This window comes from Haemorhous mexicanus, chromosome 24 (genome assembly GCF_027477595.1).
Source record: "Haemorhous mexicanus isolate bHaeMex1 chromosome 24, bHaeMex1.pri, whole genome shotgun sequence".
Taxonomy (NCBI): domain Eukaryota; kingdom Metazoa; phylum Chordata; class Aves; order Passeriformes; family Fringillidae; genus Haemorhous; species Haemorhous mexicanus.
This window is the reverse complement of record NC_082364.1, coordinates 3,589,204-3,612,723: the sequence shown is the minus strand read 5'-3', so window position 1 is coordinate 3,612,723 and position 23,520 is coordinate 3,589,204. Positions and strand designations below refer to the sequence as shown.

The following is a 23,520-nucleotide window of genomic DNA, read 5'->3' as shown; positions in this document are numbered from 1 at the left end:
TCAGTGCCCTCGGTGCCCTCTGTACCCTCTGTGCCCTCAGTGCCCTCTGTGCCCTCTGTGCCCCCTGTGCCCTCGGTGCCCTTGGTGCCCTCTGTGCCCTCAGTGCCCTCTGTGCCCTCTGTGCCCCCTGTGCCCTCGGTGCCCTTGGTGCCCTCTGTGCCCTCGGTGCCCTCGGTGCCCTCTGTGCTGTGGGGAGCTGGCAGTGCAGCCCAGGGGCCAGGCTGGACTCTGGCCAGGAGCTGAGGGACCTGGAGGGACATCAGGCAGGGGTGAGGGGGGCTGGCAGGGCTGCTCCTCCTCTCCTCACAGAATAACCACAAATGCCCCTAAATGAGGGCTCCAAGCCAGAGCAGATCCCTCTCCTCTCCCTGAGCTCAGGCTGGGAGCAGAGCAAGCAGCAGAAGGGATTTTGCTGGGCTGGGTGCAGTACCTGGAGACCGGTTTGGCTCATGAATAACTTGATATTTCTCCTGAATAATAGATGCACGTGATGGCTGCTGAGAGGCAGAGCTGGAGGGGGCTGGGTGCCTGGAGGAGGGGGGAGGCACAGGGATGAGGCAGTCCTGGGCTGAGCTGGGGGCTGGAGAGGGGCAGAGGGGATGTTTGGGTGGGAATGGCTGTGACTGAGGCAGAGAGGGGGCTTGGCTGGTGGTTTGGTGTCCTCTGCAGTCAGCAGGAGTGTATAAGTGTATATTTATATGAAAATATATGATATCATATATGTATTGTATTATATTATGCATATATATTGTATATTATATTCTATAATTACATTATATATGCATTACATTATATTACATTATATATATACATTCTATATAACAACATATTTTTATATAGAGAGTATATAATATTGTCTATTATACACATTATATATGTCTACACATATATGTATTATATATGTATTATATAATATATATGTAGTACATATTTTATATTATATTATATTAATTATATTATATTATATTATATTATATTATATTATATTATATTATATTATATTATATTATATTATATATTATTAGTGTCATACAGCACTGCCCAGCTTGGGCTCTGGGGCTGGGGAAGGTGAATATTTGTAGTTTGCAGAACTTTAAAAATTCTAATTTATTATTTTAATTTTTATTTTAAAAATATTTGCAAATATTTGCCATTTCTCTGCCTCCCAGAGGGGCTTCCTTGGCTGTGTCCATGGCAGGAGAGCAGTGTTTACATCACAGGTGCTGTGAATAAATCCCAGCACAGCTTCTGCTGCAGGTCAGGGCATGGCTGACCTGGGCAGGTTTGGGAGAGCCCAGAGGCTGGAGCTGAACCCTGTGGGGTTTTTGGGAGTCCCTGGAGCTGAACCCTGTGGGGTTTTTGGGAGTTCCTGGAGCTGAACCCTGTGGGGTTTTTGGGAGTTCCTGGAGCTGAACCCTGTGGGGTTTTTGGGAGTTCCTGGAGCTGAACCCTGTGGGGTTTTTGGGAGTTCCTGGCTGTGCTCAGACCAGCAGGATGCTGTCAGAGGCAGCCTCTCTCTTCCTTGAGAGACAGCCTTCACCTGACTTTCTAGTGGCACGCTCTGCTTCTAATTTGGGAGAGAGGGAAGGATAATCTGGCACAAGGCTGCCACCTTTGAGAGGCTGCCAGCACTCTGTGGCACTGTCTGCCTGCTCCCTGCAGCCTGAGATGCAGGAATATTCCTTCCCTCCTGCCATGCCTGGCTCCCCAGAGGCTGCAGAGCTCCAGGGGAGGCTGCTCTGGGTGCTGTGGGCTGCTGGGGACAGCCCAGGGTTTGTTCAGATGGGCTCTGATCCACTTGGATGGACAGCAGCTGGTTAAGGAGATTGGAGCCCAGAAGTCACTGCTGATGAATAATTCTGCCAGTGTCTTTCTTATAATAGTGTCACATTCAGCAGGCATGACTCGGACATATTCATCTTCCCAGAGCGTGCAGCTCCTGGAGTGACCTTCTGGGAGGCTTTGGAAGTGTTGCCTCCTGTTTGTCACATCAAGGAGCATCACTCCTGACGTGATTTTTAGCAGGGACAAAAAATGACTAGAGCTGAAGCGGGGAGTATTGAAAAGATGGGTTGGAAGCTGTGTGGAAAAGGACAGCTCTGAGGCTGGGAGGCAGCGTGGTGAGAGCTCAGCTCACTCCTGGGTGGCCCAGTTTGAAGCCTCATCTCCCTTGGAGTTAGTTATTCTAAGTTATTCATTCCTTTAACTCTGAAATTCTCCCAAGTGCAAGCAGCCAGGGTTCAGAGAGGAGCACAGAGAGGGCCCTGGCAGGCACAGCTGTGAATAAACCCACTCTGAGATGAGCCCCCAGAGCAAGGGGGATCTGCCTGGATCCTGCAGGTGGGGATTGTGTCTCAGGAAAGAGGAAAAAAGGCAATATAAGGTGCCTTTCTATAAATAAAGCCCAAAGGAGGGGAGGAGGGGGAGCTGCCAATTTCTGCCCTCTGTGGAGGCTGTGGCATTGGGAGGATGCAGGGATTGCTGTCAGGTGCTGGGCTCAGGGAAATGCTGCACACCACAAACCTGTCCTGGTTTGGGGGTTTGGGGGGTTTGCACTGGCAGGACATGTGTGGGAGGGGAGCAGGGGGACCTGAGCTCTGTGCCTGCCACTGTCCCTTGGCTTTGGGAGGTGTGACAGCTGTGAAGCTGCTGGTGACAAAGGACTGGTGGCAATCCCTGAAGCTGTCACCCCACACGTGCACCTCCTTCCTTCCACCCGTTTGTCTTCTGGAAATGCTGCCAGCACTGCTTCTGCCTTGCCTGGCAGCCCTGTTTGCCTTGTTCCAGCAGGCCCTGAAGGCAAGAGGCTCAGAGCTAATAAATAACTCACCTGAGAGCCTGGGTCATGCCCGTGCAGAGCAGGGTGGGAGCTCTGCAGGGCTGGGAGCCAGGCTGGGCACAGAGCCTGGGCAGTGGGGAGCATTCCAAAAGTGGGATAGGATCAGCCTGTGCAGTGGGGAACAATCCACATCTGGGATGGGATCAGCCTGTGCAGTGGGGAACATTCCACATCTGGGATGGGATCAGCTGTGAGTGGGGAACAATCCACATTTGGGGTGGGATCAGCAGGTGCCCCCTCTGCTGCTCCTGCTGTGGGACACTTTCAGCTTGTACAGCTTGGGGTGCTTCCCAAAGCTGTGCTACACTGGGGGGATGTGGGAAAGGGGGACCAGGGAGTGCAGGGAATCCTGCTCCAGAGGCAGGATGGGAAGAAATGGCTTCACTGTGTGCTGAGAACCAGCACACTCCGAGAGGCTGAGAACCAGCAAATCCTCTCTTTTCTCAGCATGACAGTGACTGGGAGGACCAGGAGTGCCCAGGTGCCCTCCCTGATGTGCCACATCCTCATTTCCACAGCCTGCATTTCCCAGGGAGCCCCAGGCCCTGGAGCTGCAGTGGCCCCATGCAGCTCTGCCTCCTCTCTCTCTGTCTCAACCATCACGCTCTGGCTCATTATCAACTGAGTCAATGAGTTTAGTAACTCATGTTTTTAAAGATTAGTCATCTATAGGAATGACATTTGAAAGACTGACAGCTCCAATCAAATCACAAGGGCTGCTCTTGTGCTTGAAGATAGTTGTTTAATTAAAAAAAAAAAGGTAAAATCAACCTGACTAATTACGTGTGGTACCTTGAGGTGCAGCTGAGGGAAGTACAGCCGTGGTCCTAGGAAGGAAGGAGCTGCCAGGCTGGTGGGGTGTGGGCTGGGCAGCCCTGAAGGGGGTGAGCTGGAGCTCTGGGGATGTCCCCTGAGCCCTGCTCCCTCCTCGGGCAGGCCCTGATCTCTGCCAGGCAGGGCTGGTGACAGTGGTAATAATAATAACACTGTGATTTGCCTGGTTGATTTGAGATGTGCCATAATTACTGCGTGATTACAATATTCTTAGAGCAGCCCTTACAAACCCCCCCAGCTCCTCAGAGCTCCCCAAGGGCTCATCTGGCACCTCACCTTGCAAGCAAAGCCTGCAGGGGAGTCTGGGTGTTACAATGATATTTTATGAAAAATCCCTTTGCCAGGATTTCTTCTCCTGGGAGGATGAGAAGCCTCAGCTTCTCCATGTTTTCCTGCTCTGGAATGTGATTTAGAGAATTGTTTACTTAGCATGTGAATTGTTTTTATTTAATGACCAATCCCAGCTGTGTCAGACTCTCTGGTCAGTCATGGGTTTTTATTATTCATTCTTGTCCAGCCTTCTGAGGTCTCCTTTCTCTTTCTTTAGTATAGTTTTAGTATATCGTTTAATTTTAATATAATATCATAAAATAATAAATCAGCCTTCCGAGAACTTGGAGTCAGTTCTCATCTCTCCCCTCATCCTGGGGGCCCCCACAACCCCCCAACAGCTGGGTGTCCCTCAGGGAGCTCTGGCTGTGCCAGGTGAGGGCTGTGTGCCCTCAGCCACCTGTAGATCAGAGTTCCCTGCTGCTCAGACTCTCTGGGGGAGTATTTGGTGGCAGGATGGGGCTTGGCCAAGCAGGACAAGCTTTTCCAAGGGCTGAGGATGCTCCTGGGAAGGGCAGGGGCTGAGGAGTGATGCTGGCCAGCACTGGGGGATGCTTTTCTTCCTGTGACAACCTCGTGCTCCCTGAGTTATGAGGAGTGCAATTCTCAGCTTCATTCTGTCTCCAGCTTCTGCTTTGATGCCATTTGGGGCTGCCTAAAAGAGAGGCCAGGCTAAATTAAGGGAATAAAAACCAGATCTGTTTTTTGAAGGGCCTTCAGGGACATTTAGGGCAGACAAAACCCACCCAAAATGGACAATGGGTCATGGTTTTCACACTTTTATAACTTTGGTCCATTTGCATTTTGGGGGTGAATCTGCCAATTCCAGCTCCAGCTAATGAAGGCATTGACCCCAAGTTTGCTGCCCCAACTCCCTTTTGTTTCCATCTCTGGGGCCTGAGGCAGTGAGGGATCCTTGACTGCCAGGCCTGGAGAGGAATTGTTGTGTCTGCCCCAAATGGGGAAGCAGCAGCTCCCACTGTGTGTGGGGTTTGGAGTTCTGCACTAAGAACTGCAGGGTTACAAATAGATGGAAAATAGAGAAGCTGAAATCCTAAGGCACAAGTTTGGCTCCTCCATTTCTCATTCAGAAGATCTGGATGGGCTTGGACCTTGAGTAATTCTAAATTCAGGAGAAATGACCTTTTCCAGGCCATAGGACTGGTGAGAGCTGGGCTCTGCCAGCATTGGTGCCTCTGCCATCGCTGGGCTCAGCCCCTGAGCTCCCTGAGATTCCTGGCCAAAAGTGGGCAGCTATTTCCATCTCACTGAGGTGAGCTGAGCCAAAATAACTCAGCCACAGGGAAGCCAGAGTCACAACCAGGCTGGGGTTGGAAGCTGGACAAGCCTGAACATTCATCCTGTGCCTTTCCCTCTAAGAGCCAAATCCCATTTCCTCAGGCAGTGCTGGAGCAGCTCCGGGTTTACTGGATTGGCACAGGGGGGTTTGGGCTGGTGGAAGGGAAGGAATGGTTCCCTGCCAAAGACCTCTCACATGGAATGGGCCAAGTTATCCTGGTGATGCCTTGTGCAGGCTGGCCTAGAACAGAGACTGGGCAGAGTTGCAGAATAAGGCAGGGATTTATTAAAAAGCCTCCATGGATGCACCTTGGGCAGCACAAGAGCCCAGCCAGGGCTGCACCCAAGATGAACCAAAAAGGCCCCAAAATGCACCCAGGATGAACCAAAATGACCCCAAAATGAACCCAGGATGAACCAAAAAGGCCCCAAAATGCACCCAGGATGAACCAAAGTGGCCCCAAAATGACCCCAAGGTGACCCAAAATGGCCCCAAAATGAACCCAAGATGACCCAAAATGGCCCCAAAATGCACGAGCGCTCCCGGGGTCTCTCCCTGGGATCAGCTCTGCTCCATTTGCCCCTTGCAGTTCATTGTCCCATCCCAGCTTTAGCCCAGCCAGTCCCACCCTTGTTTTTCTCTCTCCAGCCCACGGGGTTTGTGCTCCTGAGCTGAGATTTGGATCATTTGTCCTTGGTGCCCAGCTGGAGCAGGAACTGTTTTGTCTCCCTGCTCTGTGCACAGAGCTCACCATGCCCTGGTGTGAGCCCAGACCCTCACACTAAAGCAGCACAGAATGTGAAAATATAAAAGTTACACCTGAGGCATCACTGAGATGTCAAAGGTTCCCAGGAAGGCAGAAGTTCATATTCCCTGGGGAGAGACCTGGTGAGCAAAGGATGATGAGAGCACCTCAGGGAGCCCTGTATCTTCCTTTGAGCAGATCCTGCAGGCTCAGAATTTGGGCAGGGAGCAAAAATCCACAGGGGAGACCATTTGAAAATGACCTTCTAGCAGAGTGTGTAGGTTGTGGCTGCACTAATGGACTGCAGGACTGGGAGCACCAATTGATTGGGCTGCAAGCTGCTGAATTACAGTTAGGCATCTGCTTAATCATGCCAAATCCCCCCCCCACTTCCCTTTCCACGCTATGGCATCAAAGAATCAATGTTAATTCCTCAGTCCCATTAGTGACTCCTGTGTGGGCACCCAGCACTGAGCAGGGATCAGGATTTGAGCCTCATCCCTTTAAAGGAGCCATCTAATGGGGTGGGAGCTGGGAATTTTCTCTCTAAGCTGATGTAGTGGCTGATTTCCTGTCCAGCTGCTGAGCTGGGAGCTCTGAGTGCCACTCTGAGCTTTTGTGGAGTTTCCTGAAAGGCCACAGGAGTGAAAACCTGCTGGGAATATTCCTGTTGGTGCCTTTATGGGCTACCTAAAAACAGAGGCCAGGCAAAATTAAGGGAATAAAAAGCAGATCTATTTATTGAAGGGCCTTCAGGGACATTTAGGGCATAGAAAGCCCCCCCAAAAATGGACAATGGGTCATGGGGTTCACACTTTTATAAATCTGGTCCATTTGCATTTTGGGGGTTATTCCAATTTCAGATATTTTTGGGGTTCTTCCAATTCCAGCTCCAGCTAATGAAGGCATTGACCCCAAGTTTGCTGCCCCCAACTCACTTTTGTTCCCATCTCTGGGGCCTGAGGCAGTGAGGGGTCCTTGACTGCCAGGCCTGGAGAGGAATTGTTGTGTCTGCCCCAAATGGGGAAGCAGCAGCTCCCACTGAGTGTGGGGTTTGGAGTTCTGCACTAAAGAACTGCAGGTTACAAATAGATGGAAAATATAATAATATACTATTATTAAATATAATTTATTGTTATTAGGAGTAGTATTAAATATAATATCATCTATTTCAAACAGATGCAAAATACCAAAGCTAAAATCCTAAGGCATCACTGTGACTGGCACTGCTCTGCCATGAGTCTGTTCCTGCAGTGCTGGGATGTGCTCTGAGGTGGCTGGGACAGGAGGGGACAAGGACTGTGGCTCAGGGTGCAGCAATTACCCTGGGAGCCTTGGCAGCTCTGCAGTGGAAAGGTGGTTTGGAATAAGGCAGGAATTTAAACAGGAGTTTATCCAGATGTCACAACAGGACACAAAATGAATGACACACACACACAAGCTGAGATGCCCAAGGTAAAAAGAGAGCAGTTTATTTCCCAGCTCCAATATTTACAGACTTTCAAAAGTGACCATGGATTGGAGGATGAAATTGCCACCTCTCCAACCACACTGGTCAAACCAGCAGTCCATCAATTCTCCTCCAGAAAGGAATGCAAACCAATCTTTATTTACATGAAAAGTGTGTGAGAAACCCCATTACAAAAACGTAAACATCAGAAGGCTTGGAAGAACTTTGGAAGAACAGGGGGACACCCAGACCCTGCTCAGCTGAAATTCCCAGCCTGGCTGCTCTGGGTTCTGACCATCACAGCTGCTCCTTCAGGCTCCCCCAGCTCCGAGCTGCCCCTGTGGGGGGAGCAGGGAGGTGAAGCCAGCTGGGAACTCACATCCCTGGGATTCCAGAGTGCCAGGAGCACTGTGCCTCCCCCAGGCAGGAGCAGCCCCTCTCTGCCCCCAGGGCAAGGAACTCTCCTGTCTTCCTGGAGCATCTCCCAGCCTGGACATTGCTCAGTGGCCACAGCTCCTGCACAGCAGTTTCTGCTTCACCTCTGTCTTCAGGGACTGGTTCCTGCAGCAGCTGCTGCTGCTTCCAAAAGTGATGGAGAATTTGGATCCCTTCGTGGTTTTTTTTGAAAAAAAAAAACACCTTTAAGATATTTGATGTTAGCTATTGAAAAGAGAACAATCATGTTTTTAAGAACTAAATCTCTTTTTAAGGTGTTTGGAGAACTCAGTGGTGGCTTTCTGCAGTGGGAGAGAGAACTTGCTCACAGCTCTGCAAGCTTCTTTCTCCCCTTTTCTTTTATACATTAGAATCAGGTTATTAATAACACCTTTTAAATAGAGCAGGATTTATTTTCTTCCCGGGGTAGGGAAGAGCTCTTTAATTAAAAGTGAGTGCTGATGGCTGTGGGGCAGCTGCTGCTGCCAGGTGATGCCAAAGGTGTGTCCCACGCTGCTGTGCCCCCTGGCACTGGGTGTGGGAGGAGAGCAGTCTCACCTCCAGGTCTGCAATTGAGAATTTTGGGAATTGGGAGATAAAATGAGCCCTTGTGGCTTGCTGGGCACAGCTCTTCCTGTTGGAGGGTTGGATTTGTGAATTTTCCCAGGTGAGGGGAGGCAGCTCCCAGCGTGTCTCACCAGCCCAGGGCTACCCACAGCATCCTCCAGCAATTATTCACACAGGGGATGAAAGCCTGGGGCTTCTCTCACCATCACCAGCACGAGCTGTGGGGTGGTGGAGGTGATGGAATCCTGAATCCAGCATCAGTGAGCACCAGCCTGCCTCCTTTTGTTGTTGTGTTCTGCTTGTTAGGCTTCCTTGGGTACAGGGGGAAAGGGAAAGGGAAAGGGGAAAGGGAAAGGGGAAAGGGGAAAGGGGAAGGGGAAAGGGAAAGGGGGAAAGGGAAAGGGAAAGGGAAAGGGAAAGGGAAAGGGAAAGGGAAAGGGAAAGGGAAAGGGAAGGAAAAGGGAAAGGGAAAGGGAAAGGGAAAGGGAAAGGGAGGAAAGGGAAAGGGAACGGGAAAGGAAAAGGAAAAGGAAAAGGAAAAGGAAAAGGAAAAGGAAAAGGAAAAGGAAAAGGAAAAGGAAAAGGAAAGAAAAGGAAAAGGAAAAGGAAAAGGAAAAGGAAAAGGAAAGGAAAAGGGAAGGGAAGGAGGAAGGGAAGGGAAGGGAAGGGAAGGGAAGGGAAGGGAAGGGAAGGGAAGGGAAGGGAAGGGAAGGGAAGGAAGGAAGGGAAGGGAGAGGGAAGGGGAAGGGAGGGAAGGGAAGGGAAGGGAAGGGAAGGGGAAGGGAAGGGAAGGGAAGGGGAAGGGAAGGGAAGGGAAGGAAGGGAAGGGAAGGGAAGGGAAGGGAAGGTTTGACACATTTGGCTCGATGATTCAGCCTTGCACATCCTGGAGAAATGCAGTTTGGCTGGCCTGCAGGTTGGTGGAGCTTTTCCTCTGGAAAAGTGAAGTTTGGTCATTGTGACCTGTCACCTGCTCCCCTGAGGTGTCACGTGGCAGCTCCTGCCTCCAAACCCCTCAGACAAAGCATATGCAAAGCCTATTATGGAGCTGTGGAATTGAGCCCGATCTCGTTGAAATTGGGTCATCCTTTGTTAATGTCACTTTTTCAGATCCATGGGAGTCAGCAGTGCACACACACTCGGTGCAATGCAGAGCACAGAGGTGGAAATGGAGAGCCTGGGAATGTGTCTGATGCTGGCAGGGCTGATGTGGGCTGGGCTGAGCAGAGGGGGACAGCTCGAGGTGTCGGGTGTCACCAGATGAGGAGAGCTGGCTGGAGAAACCCTTAAATGAGCCAATTGTTGGAGCATTTCCACCAGCAACCTTAACAAAATCCAACAAGTTTCCCAAAGCAAAGCAACTCCCTGTTGCCTTTCTATTTTGGGAGTGGGCTGTAAGTCAAACAGCTTTTCAATCTCGGGAGAGAGGCTTCTAAAAACCAGGTGTGAAGTGCAGCCCTTCATCAGGGAGGACTGGGGGCAGGAGAGGCCTCCTCAACCCACACCTGAGCCAAGGCACAGCTTCCTGGTGTTGCCAATCCTGGCAGAGCAGAGCATCCTCTGCCTGGCACATGAGAATGCCATGGTTGACTCAACACTTAAAAGGGAAATATAAAGGATATATGTTAAGAACAGTTTTACAGGTTTATGGTTCTATAGATTATATATAGCTAGACTATATATTTTATAACTATTATATATAATAGTTATAATAGTTATATACAATAGTTATAATAATTATATATCTATAATATATTTAATAGTTATATATAACTATTACTACTAGTATCTATAACTATTATATTATAACTATTATATATATATATATATATATAACTACTATAACTATTATATATGACTATTATAACTATATATTACAAGTTTATAAATGATAACTCTATGGATTTTCTATATAACTATAACTAAATATAGTTATATAGATTTATAGTTGTGTTTTACCCCCTTGTGTTTTTATCAGGGGGTGCCCTGGGTTTGGGACGTTTGGGAGGGTGGGATTGTTACCATGGCAACAGCTGGCCTCCAATCAAGATTTAAGGCAGTGATCTCCACCCCTGGGCAGGGAAGGAGGAGTGGATGGACAGAATTTTGGGAGGGGATAAAGGGTTAAAAGGCCAAACCACCATGGTGTGGGTGAGCACATGGTGGGAACAATCCTCTGCTCCCAGCACTGTAATATTCTCTCTATTCAGTCTTCTGTTGTATTTTTGATAAGGTTTTAATAAACCTTTCCAAGTTTTGGAAGTGAGCAGCATTTCTCACATCTGGAAGCAGAAGGGGTCCCTAAATCTGGTGCCATTCCCAGGACCCACAGCAGCCTCGCCACTGCTGGTGCCAAGTGTGTGTGTGACACATTTTTTTTGCTCCTGCTTTGCTCAGCACAAGAAGGTTGCAAAGCACAAGTTCAGCCCTTTCTAAATTCATTTAATCAAAGGATTCCTGCCTTTTCCAGCCTTGGGAAAGATCCCTTTGCAGCAGCAAGGAGAGGAAGTGCAGTGCCTGTAGTTAAGGAGGAATCCGGACAGCGCCTGGGCACTGTGGTGATGACTGCAATGTGAGAGCCTGTGCAGAAAAACAAACACATTTAGGACAATAAATCCAATATTTTCAAGCTTTTCCAGGAGGTGCACTTTGCTGTTGGGAGCAGTGGAATGTTGGGACTGAGTGACAGCATGAGAGCAGTGCCACCACACCTCCTGTCCTGACTCTACCACGGAGCAGGGATTATTCTGGAGAGGAGAAAGTTTCTGATGCTTGTTAAAACTTGGCTGAAGCTCTGAAACTCAAGGGGGTTTATGTTTTCCAAACTGGTGGGTGGTTCATTCTAATTCTGGATATGCAGTTTATTCACATACACAACTAATCCTTTTTGGAATCCTGTTAAGTTCTTGTTCTTCTCAGTATCCTGTGGCAATAAGTTCCAGCAGCTAATTGTGCTTGTGTTGAGCTCCCTTGATCCACTTTTCTCATGCTTGCTTTAAAATTTAAGTGTTGTTCGGAGGAGCTTGGTTAATTTTTTTATTTTATTTTTTTTTTCTGGGAGATAATCTGTGTTCTTGATCCCATTTGTGGGCTCAGGTTGGAAGGGAAGAGTGGGCTGGGTTTTGCCTCAGATGTTGCAAGGTCAGGGGAATTTTGTGCCTCAGTTTCTGTGGAAGCTTGGGAAACACAAGGAATGGCTCTGTAGCCAAGGCAAGGGGTTTGTAGGTTTGTAGAAGCTGGAGAAAATACTGAGTGAAAGAACAGCCTCCAGAGGCTGAGCTTCCTTACCAGGCTTTTCCAGTATCTCTGGGTTTCTGAAATCTAAAAAAAAAAACCAACCAAAAAACCCCAAACAAATAAACAGAAAAAGAAGAATTCATTATTTCTGTCTTCTGGCCATATGAATTATTTCAATTTTTAAAAGAAGAAAACAAATGCTGGGTGAAGAGATGATGCAAACCCTCACCCTCCGTTGCAGCATTGGCTCCAAAATTTGGATTCTCATGGATGAATCCAGGGCTCCTCTAGCTGGAAGGATTCTCCTGGAGACCTGAAACATTTCTGGTCATTCTCCTTCCCTTTGCTGACTTGCAGTCCAAGGTTTGTGCTGCACAGATCAGCTCAGGGATGGCCATTGCCCCTCAGAGCTGTCTGCGAGGGCTGGCCTGAAAACCCTCTGTCCTTTTGTCCCCTGCAGCAGGAGAATCTGAGCTTGAAAACACCACCCCTGATTAAATCCTCCAAGAAGCAGCAATTCTGTGTGCTCATTACTCAGTTCTGGCTATGTTCTGCTTAATAACTAAACACTAATTAGCTGCACAGTTTTGCTACTATACTTATAATAGCCCCCATTAAAGTTATGGGGTTTTTAGGCAGTAATGGCTTACAGAGTAATTAACGAGCAAGAGGCTTTTATTACTACCTTTATTTTTAGCCTGTGCTTTACAAGCCTGCTCTGCCAAATACCAAAAATCTTAGACAGAGGCTTGGAATGCCCATCCCCTGCCAGGAAGTGTGGAAAGCAACAGGGATGAGTGTGGAGCACCTGGAGCTCAGAGCTGCTCCAGAATCCCGAAATTCCAGACTGGTTTGGGTTGAAAGGAACTTAAACCTCATCCAGTCCCACCCCTGCCATGGGCAGGGACACCTCCCACTGTCCCAGGTTGTTCCCAACCCCATCCAGCCTGGCCCCTTGTCCTGACCCAGCCTTGTCCCCAGTGTCTGCTGGGCTGTGACCACCCCGTGCCTCAGTTTCCCCCTCTGGGAAGGGGGCAGGACATCCCTGAACTCACATCCCCAGGGTTGATTTCTGTGCCAAGCGCCTGCCTGAGCTGGGGTGGGAGTGCAGAAGGGTTTTTGGGGTCACAGGGCTTGTGGGTTGAGGTGGGCAGAGCAGAGGGACCAACTCTGTCTTGTGCCACTCCAGCATAATTTTTCAGCAGGGGTCAGCCCCAGCTGCTGCTACAAAAGTGGAAGGAACCCTGATTTTAGATTTTGGGAGGGAAAAGCTTTTGGTGAGAATCTCCTGAAGTGTGAGTGTTTATTTTTCTTTGCACAGCTTTTGTTGCAGGTTTTGGCAGCATCTGTTTATTATTTCCTGGTTTGTTTGGAGCACAACAAAACAATGTTTGCTACGTTTGTTTGGGGAATTTTTGGGTGCATTTTTTTTCACATCTAGACAATGTTTTTACTCCAGTAAGATGTATAGGTACAAATTCAAATCAAGCCTTTCTTTAGTTTAACATTTTCTAAATCACTTCTCTTCAGTGTGGGCAAACCAAGGATTAATGACACTGGGGCTGAGCAGCCCCAGAGGAGGAATGAAGGTAAAACTGACTATAAAGGTTGCAGATCAAATCACTCCTTCCTATGGCAAGTGTCAGAGCTGATGCCAATTAACTTGATTTAAAAAAAGAACCTTCAGTGTTTAATAATCCAGCATGTTACTAACACGTGGCTCCAGGATTTATTAAAGCTTTTTTATTAGATCCGTGCCCTTTCCCTGTTGCCATTCCTCGACACCATTGCCCTCTGCCGGAGGATGGGGATCTCTTTCATCTTGTGGCATCCAATTCTTCCCAAAACCGCGCAAAACTCCTTTGTTTTAGGAGTACTTTAACCCCAAAATCACTTACTTTTGAGTCAGTGATTTGTGGCTTGCAAATCACTTTTCAAAATTAAAAAAAAAAAAAAAAAAAAGGCAGGATACTTTCTGTAGTGGAAAATAGAGTTTGATTGTTTTAATTGATGTTTAAATTTGGTCCTCTTCCTTCATTTCCCTGGGGAAGAGGAGAGAGAAGTTTAAAAGTGACAATCTGAAGCAGGTTTTGTTTCAAACACCTTCAGTGAGAGAAGGAGAGTGCTGTTATGATGGGGAAGGGGTGGAGTGAATGCCTTGAAGAGCAGCATCATTTTTCCCAGACCAATTTTTGTCTCGTGCCACAAACAGCACCAAAAATCATCACCTGGCTTTGGCAACAAGGGAATTTTGGGATTCAGGGCAAAGCCTCTGTCCTGGGCTGTGATCACCAGCAGTGTAAAATCACAGGCTGCCATGTAATTCCTGGCTGGTGTTGCTCACAGGAGGAAATGGATTTCACCTTTGGCAGCTTAGGCACGTGCTGAGAGAGGGGAGCAAGGCTTTGTGACACTGAGAGCCGGTGTCACCTCGCACCCTGGCATCAGGGTGTGGAGAGGGAAGCTTGGAATGCTCTGGATGGAGATTTCACAGCTCTCACAGCTGCCCCAAAGGAATTCTCACCACGTCTTTCAGGCAGGATCATCAATAAAAGCAAATCCCTTCAGGAGTCAGCAGTGAGGGAAGGCTGCAGAGCAGAGCCCGTGGTGCTCCCTGGGTGTTGCAGAGCGTGGCCAGGACTGGGGTCAGCCTCTGGCTCCATGTCCCTGCCAGCCACCCATCACCATCCCTGGGCTCGTGTCCCTTTGGGGACATTGATTGCAGCCACTCCATCCGAGTGGCACCTGCGGCCCAGGGGCACCCCTGGCACAAAGGGAGCTCTGGGGCACAGGGAAGGGAGCACTGGCACATCCCCTGGGCCTGGCAGCTCTCCCTGCTGGGCCACCAGTGGGCTGTGCTGGCCCTGGGCAGCTCCACAGTGACAGCTGAGTGACCAGGGAGCTGCTGAGTGCTCCTGAGCAAATGGAAATAATCAGAGCAAAGCACAAACCACTGGAGCTGCCCCTTGTCCCCAGAGCTCAGGGGCTGGGAAGCAGAGCAGCACCCCAGCACAAAGGGGCCATTTTCCATCATGGCAAGCCCAGCCTGTGCTGTGGGATGAGGCTGGATTGACCTGGATGGGCAGGAGGCAGGGGAAAGGCAGCCTTAAGGTAGGGGCACTGTGCCTGGAGGAAGCTGCCCAGGGCATTTGGTGATGCCAGCCCACGGTGGCAGCTTGCCAGGGGCTGTCAATGGGCTCTGAGTGGCTTTTTTAGCTGTTATTTCCTCCCACCCCCTCTCCAGCAGCAGAATCCTGTCCTGGGTGCATTTCTGGGAAGGCACTTTCCTGGGTAAGGTGTTCAGCCTTTCCAGCTGCCCCTTAGGCCCAGCCCTGCAGGGATGCTCAAGGGACCTGTTCCAGCTTCATCAGGGGATTCCAGGGGTGCCACCACTCCTTGTCCTCTGTTCAGGCACAGTCAGCAACGCAGGGACAGCAGGGACAAGGCCAGATGCTCTTTCCTCAGGGCACTGTGCTCTGGCAGATCGAGGCCAGCAGGAATTCTCTGGCTCCAAGAGCTGGACAGGGACGCAGCAGAAGGCTGATGCTTGCTGGAGTAATTCCTCCTCTTCCTGCCTGGTTTATTTTGTCTGAGTGAAGCTGCTTTCACCAATTCTGAAAGCAAATGAGAGAGCTCTGACTGGGGAACTGGCTGTCTGCTAGAGTTGGCTGGGAATTTTCCTACGAGTTTGGATTTTGTATGCATGGAAAAGAAATTATTCACTGAAACTTGAGTTGAGGGACATTTACATGACAGTTTTAAGGACAAAGCCCTGTTTTCCCTGGTAAATTAATACCTTTGTGATTGAAGTGCTAATTTGGAAGAACCAGATTCTGTCCAGCCACTTGCATATTGCTTGATGGCAAGATTCCTTTAGAGGAAAAACCTGTCAGTTCTTGGAGCTGTTTCACTCCAAGTGGGCTCAGTGCTGCGAGCTGGATGCACAGCCCAGTGGCCAAGGGAAACTCAGATCAATCCAATTTGGGCTAATCAGGGATCTGAACCTGGATTTCTCCATGTCTGCCCCCAAGAAAAAGCCAGCTCTGGGAAAATATTTGCACAAGCAGCATGGCACCAGACTTGAGGGGATTTCAGGAGGGGATCTGATAACGCCCAGACCACTGTCAGGGGAGAACAGAGCTTTTCCCAGAGCATCCTGCTCCCTCTGCAGCATCCCTGGGCTCTGCCTGCCTGCACTGCAGCCCTTTTAGCAGCCTCTAATGCGTGGCCCCACCTGGGAGCAGCAGCACTAAACTGCTACCCGTGTTTGCAAACTGCCCTGGTGCGTGGCAGCCCTGCTAAGTGCTGTGCTTGGGGCTGAAATACAGCCTGCTTAAATCTTGAATGTGCTCGTGCTGCATCAGACTAAGCCAGTGTGGCACTTTAATGTACTCCAGGCACAGCACCTCGGGGAGGGAGCCAACCTGAGCTTTGCTGGAAGCCTGAGCTGAAAGTGGCTGTGCTGGAGCTGCCTGCAGGATGGGCTGAGCTGAGGGAGCGCTGATGGGGATGATGCCTTTGTCCAGAGCTACCTGAAATAGGCAAAATTAAGGGAATAAAAAGTGGTTATATTTATTGAGGGGTCTTCAGGTACAAAACAGAGGCTGGAAAATTAAGAGACTAAAAAGCTGCTCTATTTATTGAAGGGCCTTGAGGTACATTTAGGGCAGACAAAGCCCCCCAGGGGCTGCACCCAAGAAATGGACAACTCTAAGCTGATGTAGTGGCTGATTTCCTGTCCAGCTGCTGATTTGGGAGCACTGGGTGCCACTCTGAGCTTTTGTGGAGTTTCCTGAAAGGCCACAGGAGTGAAAACCTGCTGGGAATATTCCTGTTGGTGCCTTTTTGGGCTACCTGAAAACAGAGGCCAGGCAAAATTAAGGGAATAAAAAGCATTTCTATTTATTGAAGGGCCTTCAGGGACATTTAGGGCAGACAAAGCCCCCCCAAAAATGGACAATGGGTCACAGATTTCACACTTTTATAAGTTTGGTCCATTTGCATTTTGGGGGTGAATCTGCCAATTCCAGCTCCAGCTAATGAAGGCATTGACCCCAAGTTTGCTGCCCCAACTCCCTTTTGTTCCCATCTCTGGGGCCTGAGGCAGTGAGGTGTCCTTGACTGCCAGGCCTGGAGAGGAATTGTTGTGTCTGCCCAAATGGGGAAGCAGCAGCTCCCACTGTGTGTGGGGTTTGGAGTTCTGCACTAAAGAACTGCAGGGTTACAAACAGATGGAAAATAGAAAAGCTGAACTCCTGAGGCATCAGGAAAAAATGGGATTTCTGTGCCCAGGAGCAGAGGTGCAGCCACCCCGAGAGCTCTGCCTGGCCAAGGGGGGGGATCTGGCAGGTGACAGCCTGTGCTGATGTGTCAGGCAGTGCTGTGGTTGTGGCAGCCTCTGCTCCTTCCCTGGGCTTGGCTGGCTGCAGGGGAAGCTTCTGTTCCGCTGGGATGGCTCAGACACTGCAGCACGGAGCAGCTTTAGCTCACCTGGCAACAGGGACTTGCTTGACAAGGGCATGCAAAGGCAAAGCAAGGCCCTGGACACACAGAGGACACCTCCCTGGAGGGGTGGGACACTGCTGCTGCTCACTGCCTCCCTGGGGTTTGCTCTTCTCAGGAGAGCTCTGGTACTTTCTGTGCCTGTGAAAAACACCAATCACTTGTTTTTAGAATTTTAGAAGTTTAATAGGAATAAAATTTGTATAAAAATAGTAATACAATTAGAGTAATAATAATTTGGACAATTTGAATTAGGACAATATGAGACAATAGAAACAAAGAGTTACAGACAGTCTGGGTACCTTTTCTGGGTAGCATAAGCCTGAAAAAGGACCCACGTTAACAGAGGAGTAACCCTTAAAAACAACAGCCTGTTGCATATTCATACAGCTCATCCATGATGCATCAATTCCATTCAAACACAGGATTCTCTCTGCTCAGTGTCAGCTTCCTCCTCTGAATCCTGACCGTGTCTTGGATCCTGAGCAAAGCAGGAAGAAGGCAGCTTCTTCTGATAAGAGAACAATAAATTCTTTTTCTCTGAAAGATTCAGGTGTCCTGTGGCTGCTAGCTGGTGCAAGTACCTCATTCCTTTCTTAAAAAAAAAAAAATCCCACTTACATAGCTCCTATTTTAACTCCAAAAGTTACCTTTTAACTACAGAACTACATTTACCATCCTCTTAAAATGTTAATACAGCACCACTAATCAATACAACAAAACACATACAGTAAATATCTGCATAGAGCCATACAATATGCACTTTTCACAGTGCCTACTGGCCTCTGCTCTGTGTTGCAGGTTTCCTCCCACGTGAGTCCCTGAGGTTCCTGCTGGCAGCCCCGGCAGTGCCCTGCAGAAGGCAGAAGTGCTCTCCTGCTCCAGGCTCAGCAGCCGAGGCCCCTCCAAACCTGCTTCTGCAATGGGTGGGTTGTAAGCACTGGTAAGACCCACGAGTCGTCTCCTCGCTGCTCTCTCCCTCTCTCGCGTTCTCTCTCTCTGTCCTTGCTCCTTCCTGCCCATTTATTTCTGTTCTCCATGTGCTCTGCTGTTCTGTCTCTGGGGTTTTCACTGTCAGGTAATGAGGAGCTGTGGGCCCAGTCAGTCTTGGAGATGCCGAAGAGACGAGACATCCTGGCTATCGTGCTGATAGTTCTGCCCTGGACACTGCTAATCACCGTCTGGCACCAGAGCACCATTGCTCCACTGCTTGCAGTGCACAAGGGTGAGAGAAACCAAACCAGCCCATGCCAAGCCCGTGCATCCTCCCTTCGCCCCCATCTCCTCTCTCATTTCATCCCTCCATGGCAGCCATGCTCATCTCAGCTCCCAGACCATGCCCATGCAGGAGCCTCCCCACCTCTGCTGTAGGAACAGCCCAGAGCTCCTAGGGGTTCTTCAGAGGCATCCAACTCCACGCCATGGGGTGTGCTTGCTGCACTTGGAGAGCTCTTTATGGCCTAAGCCCCGAGTGCTGCTTCTCTTTGTCCCCTGAGAGGATTCCCTCCCTCCCTCCCTGCTGGCCTTTGCAGCCCTCTGCACACGAATTTATTCCAGCAGGAAAGCTGCAAAAGAGACAGCGGAGGAAACAAAGCTGCCACTCGAGGCAGCTGCTCTGGGAGACCTGAGGCTGAGAGCACTTTTAGGGAAAGCAGAAAAGCAGTGCTCTTGCACTTGAAGGTGAAGGCAAGAGCCAGATCTCACCTGCCTGGGGGAGCTGAAGTGTTCTGAGAAGTTGGCTCCACACTCCTGTCACACACTGCAGTAAACACAGCCCTGGCCCAAATCAGGGGCTCCAGGAAGTTCTGAGGGAACCCTTCTGGCCAGAAGCATCCCAGTTTGGTCCTGTTCTTGGGGCAGCAGCAATATCTAAGGGCTGTGAGGGCTCTTGGGGGCTGGAAGAAGCTGCCATCTGCCGCCTTCCTTCTTGGTTCTGCCCTTCTGCTGTGGGCAGGCTGGTCTGGGGGAAGAAGAACAGTTTATTTTCAGGACCCTTTCATCCTCTCTGAGGGATTCTCTCCCTCTTCAGTGTTTGTCCCCATCCTCCATAGCTGCTTATCCCTTTGCTGGATGCTCTGATGTGCAGTTTGAGCTGCAGGAAGTTCAGTCTGTCCTGAACAGTTTTCCCTTTCTTCTGACAGCCACCTCTGAGCTTTGGGCAGGTAAAAATGCCTCTGATCCCTTCTGGAAGGTGGGCAGTGTTTCAGAGGATGAGGGATCTACTGGGCTCTAAAAGAGGACTTTAAAGATGACTAAAACCACACTGCCTGTCTGTACAGCAGTTTGATCAGTGCCCTAAAAGCTGTTTTCTGTGAATGGCCTCTGCAGTTACAGCACAGGGACTGCTCCAATGGCTCGGTCAAGAGCTCACCAATGACCTTGATGAGACACTTGTCTGCTTCTCAGAGCCCCCAGCAGAAAGTGAGTGGTGGTAGAGACTGACCTGAAAGCTCTCGAGAGGAATCATTTCGTTCTTGTGAATGTTTCTGAGTGCTCTGCTCACAGGTGCTGAGAGAGATGTGCACCTGGAGATGCCCAAACAGCAGCACTTCCCCATGCCAGGGCTCACAGCTGAGGATCTGACCTGCAGGGCTTTGCAGACTGTCTCGGGCACCATCCTGGCTAATTACATTTGTGTCTGTGTCCAATGCATTTCACAGATTTATTTCTGAATTGATTCCAGCTCTCAGAGAGCTCTGCTGTGATGCTGAGGAGCTTTGCAGCACATAGGGCCTGACAGCAACATGTACCCTGTTCCCTCCCCCAAATATCCACCCCTCTCTGTCAATACCATGGTATTTCAAAGTTTCATTTGGTTCAGGTATCAAAGCCTGTGCTGCTGGAAGAATAACATGCTGTGAAAAAGCCATGGGTAACCCCCTGCTGGGTCAGATCTAATGGCCCTCTGTTCCTGCTCTTTCTCATCTCAAGTTCCTGGTAGTTACCTGATGTTGAAAACTCTATGGCTCAAAGAGTTCTGTGCCCACTGGAGAGGCAGCCTTACACCCTGAGTGGGGATCCCCCTTCATTCTGCAGACTGTGGCATTCCTGCTGCCCTGCAGTGGAGAATTGCAGTGGAAGTTGCACCCTGGAAAAGCAGCAGGTGCATCAACACTGGTTTTCCTTGAGCTGGTTGGGAACATTTGCAGGGATTTTGTATGTTTGGATCAGAGTATCCAATCTTTAGGCTGTTCATTGCTCACATCTGCAGCCCTGTGGGGGCTGTTCTGTTCAGAGGCTGGAGGGGCCTTTTTGAGGCAGGTTAGTTAGAGGCAGGGGAAAGTCTCTGCAGGAAAAAATCTACAATTACAGGCTTTAATTTCTACTCTCCATTTCTGCATTTGAAGTGTGTCTTTCCCCACTTCTCTGTGGCTGTAAGAGAGCTGTGGGGCACTGCAGTGTCCTGCCCAGACCATGATGCTGGAGATCTTCACTGGCCTGCTGTTTTCCACCAGTTTTTTCCCTGCTGCCCAGTCCAGGCGCTCCAGTTCCTGAGTGCAGATCTGAGTCCTGCCCCACTGAGCGTGGTGCCCAAAGCACTGGAGCTCTTCAGGGATAATGGATCACCATTCTACGTGGCTATTTTCTTTATCTAAACCTGCTTGCTCTACAATCCTGTCTCTTCTGGGTGCTTTTTGAAGCTGCTTGTTGTGAGCACTCAGCCCAGTTATCCCAGGCTCTCAGGCCGTTTTTCTTTTTGGTGCTGGTTTTCTAGCAGCAGAATCTTCTTTTCTCACGTGTGTTTGTCCCTGATTCCTTTATTTATCCACGCCCTTACCTACGAAAGCCTCCACCCCAGGCTGTTTCCTCTCCTGGCACCCACGAGGGTGACCCGCTGGCTCAGCCGGGGGGTGCTGGACGCCCGAGTCCATGCAGCTCTCTCTTCTCTCCATGCCCTTGCCCAGATGATGGTGGTGACTCCCAGCGTGATCTCGCTGCAGGCTTGGACTCCAAGGAATACTGCCTGTCGGACCGGGACATAGTGGAGGTGGTGAGGACAGAATACGTTTACACGCGCCCACCCCCGTGGTCGGACACGCTGCCCACCATCCACGTGGTCACCCCCACCTACAGCCGGCCGGTGCAGAAGGCAGAGCTGACCAGGCTGGCCAACACCCTGCTGCACGTGCCCAACCTGCACTGGATCCTGGTGGAGGACTCGCAGCGCCGCACGCCGCTCATCACCCGCCTGCTGCGGGACACGGGGCTCAACTACACCCACCTGAACGTGGAGACCCCCCGCAACTACAAACTGCGCGGGGACATGAGGGACCCCCGCATCCCCCGCGGCACCATGCAGAGGAACCTGGCCCTCCGGTGGCTGAGAGAGACCTTTCACAAAAACAACAGCCAGCCCGGGATTGTTTACTTTGCTGATGATGATAACACCTACAGCCTGGAGCTCTTCGAGGAGGTAAGGGCCTGCTGGGGGCATGGATGGGCTGGTTTGCCTGGGGAGGGGGTGAAGGATGCTGTGGGTGAGCTGAGGAGATGCTGGGCTCCACAGCCTTCCCAGCACATCTTGTTCAGAGATGTCCCTGTGCTGCTCTCTGCCTTGCTGCGCACACGAGGAGCAGGAGTTTGTCAGAGATTTTGGTTCCCCTCCTGGAAAAGCAGAGCCCTCCATGCAGTGCTTGGGGGAGGGATGTCTGTGCCAGGAGATGGGTGCAGCATTTCCCCCCTGGAGCAGTGGGTTAGTCCTGTACTCAGTGCAGCTGTGCTTTGGTTTTCTCTGGAGCTCTGTTACCCTGTGTGTTTCGAGAGCCAAAGCATCCCGTGGGAAGCAATGGGAACCCCGGTTTGTCTGTGGTGTGTGATCAGCACGCAGCTTCCATGGAAAGGGAGCTAATGAGGAGCTGCCTTCCCCTGTGGGGAGCCTTGTTAGGGTTGGAACATCCCCTGCTGTCCGACTGCAAAGAAACCTCAGCCATCCTCCTTCCTCACCTCATCCTGGAGATTCCAGCTGATCTGATGTCATCCACCTTCCTCCTCCACCTCTTGGCTGTCTGTTAAATCCTGCCTGCTTTCATTTGAGGGACCCTTTTCCTTCCCTGCTGTTTGCCTTTGACTGCTCCCACCCCAGGGTTAAATCCTGGAGCCTGCTCCAGACCTTGGCTGAGCAGCAGCACCCTGTCAGAGCCACCCCTGGGCTGTGTCAGCACAGCCACCACCTTCCCGGGACATCTTGTTCAGAGATGTTCCCTGTGTTGGTCTCTGCCTCGCTGTGCACACGAGGAGCAGGAGTTTGTCAGAGATTTTGGTTCCCCTCCTGAAAAAGCAGAGCCCTCCATGCAGTGCCTGGGGGAGGGATGTCTGTGCCTTGAGATGGGTGCAGCCTTTCCCCCCTGGAGCAATTCCTACTCCCGAACTCTATCAGCAGGCAGAGGGGGCTGAGATCTCCCCCTGGAAGTTTGCAGCTCCAGGGCTGAATTTCAGCATGTCCTGACAATCTGGTTGGGCTTGAGCAAGAGAAGATTTTCCATGGGCTTTCCCACCTTTGCTCTTTGTTCCAGCCCAGCTGGAGCTCTAACTGAGCTCCTGTCTGCAGGTTTGAATGTTCATACAGTGCCAGGTACCTCACCTAGCTTCCAGCTCAGAAATTACTTGTTCCCTTGCTCTCTTGAGGCCAAACTCTTTCACCAAGGGATGAGAAAAGAGGATTCATACCAGGGATCTCCTATTTATTTCCTCATGCATGCCTCTTTCCCTTCCCCAATGGCTCTCACTTCAGCTTGTACAGCCACAGGAATGCACAGGCTTTGGAAGCTGAGAGTGAATTCAGGCTGAATTTCTTTCTTCCCCTGTCCCCTTTGAGGCTGGCTCCAGCAGCATCTTGAGTCAGACTCCTCACATGAATAAAGCAGAAAGGGTTCCTTCATTCACTCGTGTGCTGTGCTTGCAGAGGCTTCTCCTCTCAGATATGTCTCTGCAGTTAAGGTCACTGAGCCAAGGAAATGTGCTGTGAAATGCAGGAGACACACATTATTGTTCCCTGTGGGCAGGGGCTGCCGTTAGCAGCTGTATAATGCAGAAGGGCAAGTGCCAGAGCTCTTCTGCTCTCGTTTGCAGTAATTAGCAGTGATGAGATTAGCTCTGGGAGAGCCCTGATCTAAGAGAGCGAGCTGAGAGCAGAGAGGGAGGCTGAGCCTGCCAGGGAGCAGGGCAGGGTGCTGGGGGTGAGTGGCATCCAGAGCATCTGCCTTGGCAAGGGCAGGTGGCCAAAGGGGCCCTGGTGGCTCTGCTCCATTTCTGGTGACCACAGGGAGCAGAGGCACCCTGCT

The 23,520-nt window shown here is 50.3% G+C and overlaps 1 protein-coding gene across 1 annotated transcript in view; it reads left to right on the top strand.

Moving 5' to 3' along the window:
* The window catches only part of B3GAT1 (beta-1,3-glucuronyltransferase 1), a 46,768-nt gene that overhangs the window by 8,219 nt on the left and 15,029 nt on the right, over positions 1-23,520 (top strand). The window contains exons 2-3 of the mRNA XM_059867179.1: positions 18,041-18,165; positions 21,181-21,653. Coding sequence (XP_059723162.1) covers positions 18,162-18,165; positions 21,181-21,653 — 477 coding nt within the window. The 5' untranslated portion in view covers positions 18,041-18,161. The remainder of the gene's footprint in view (positions 1-18,040; positions 18,166-21,180; positions 21,654-23,520) is intronic.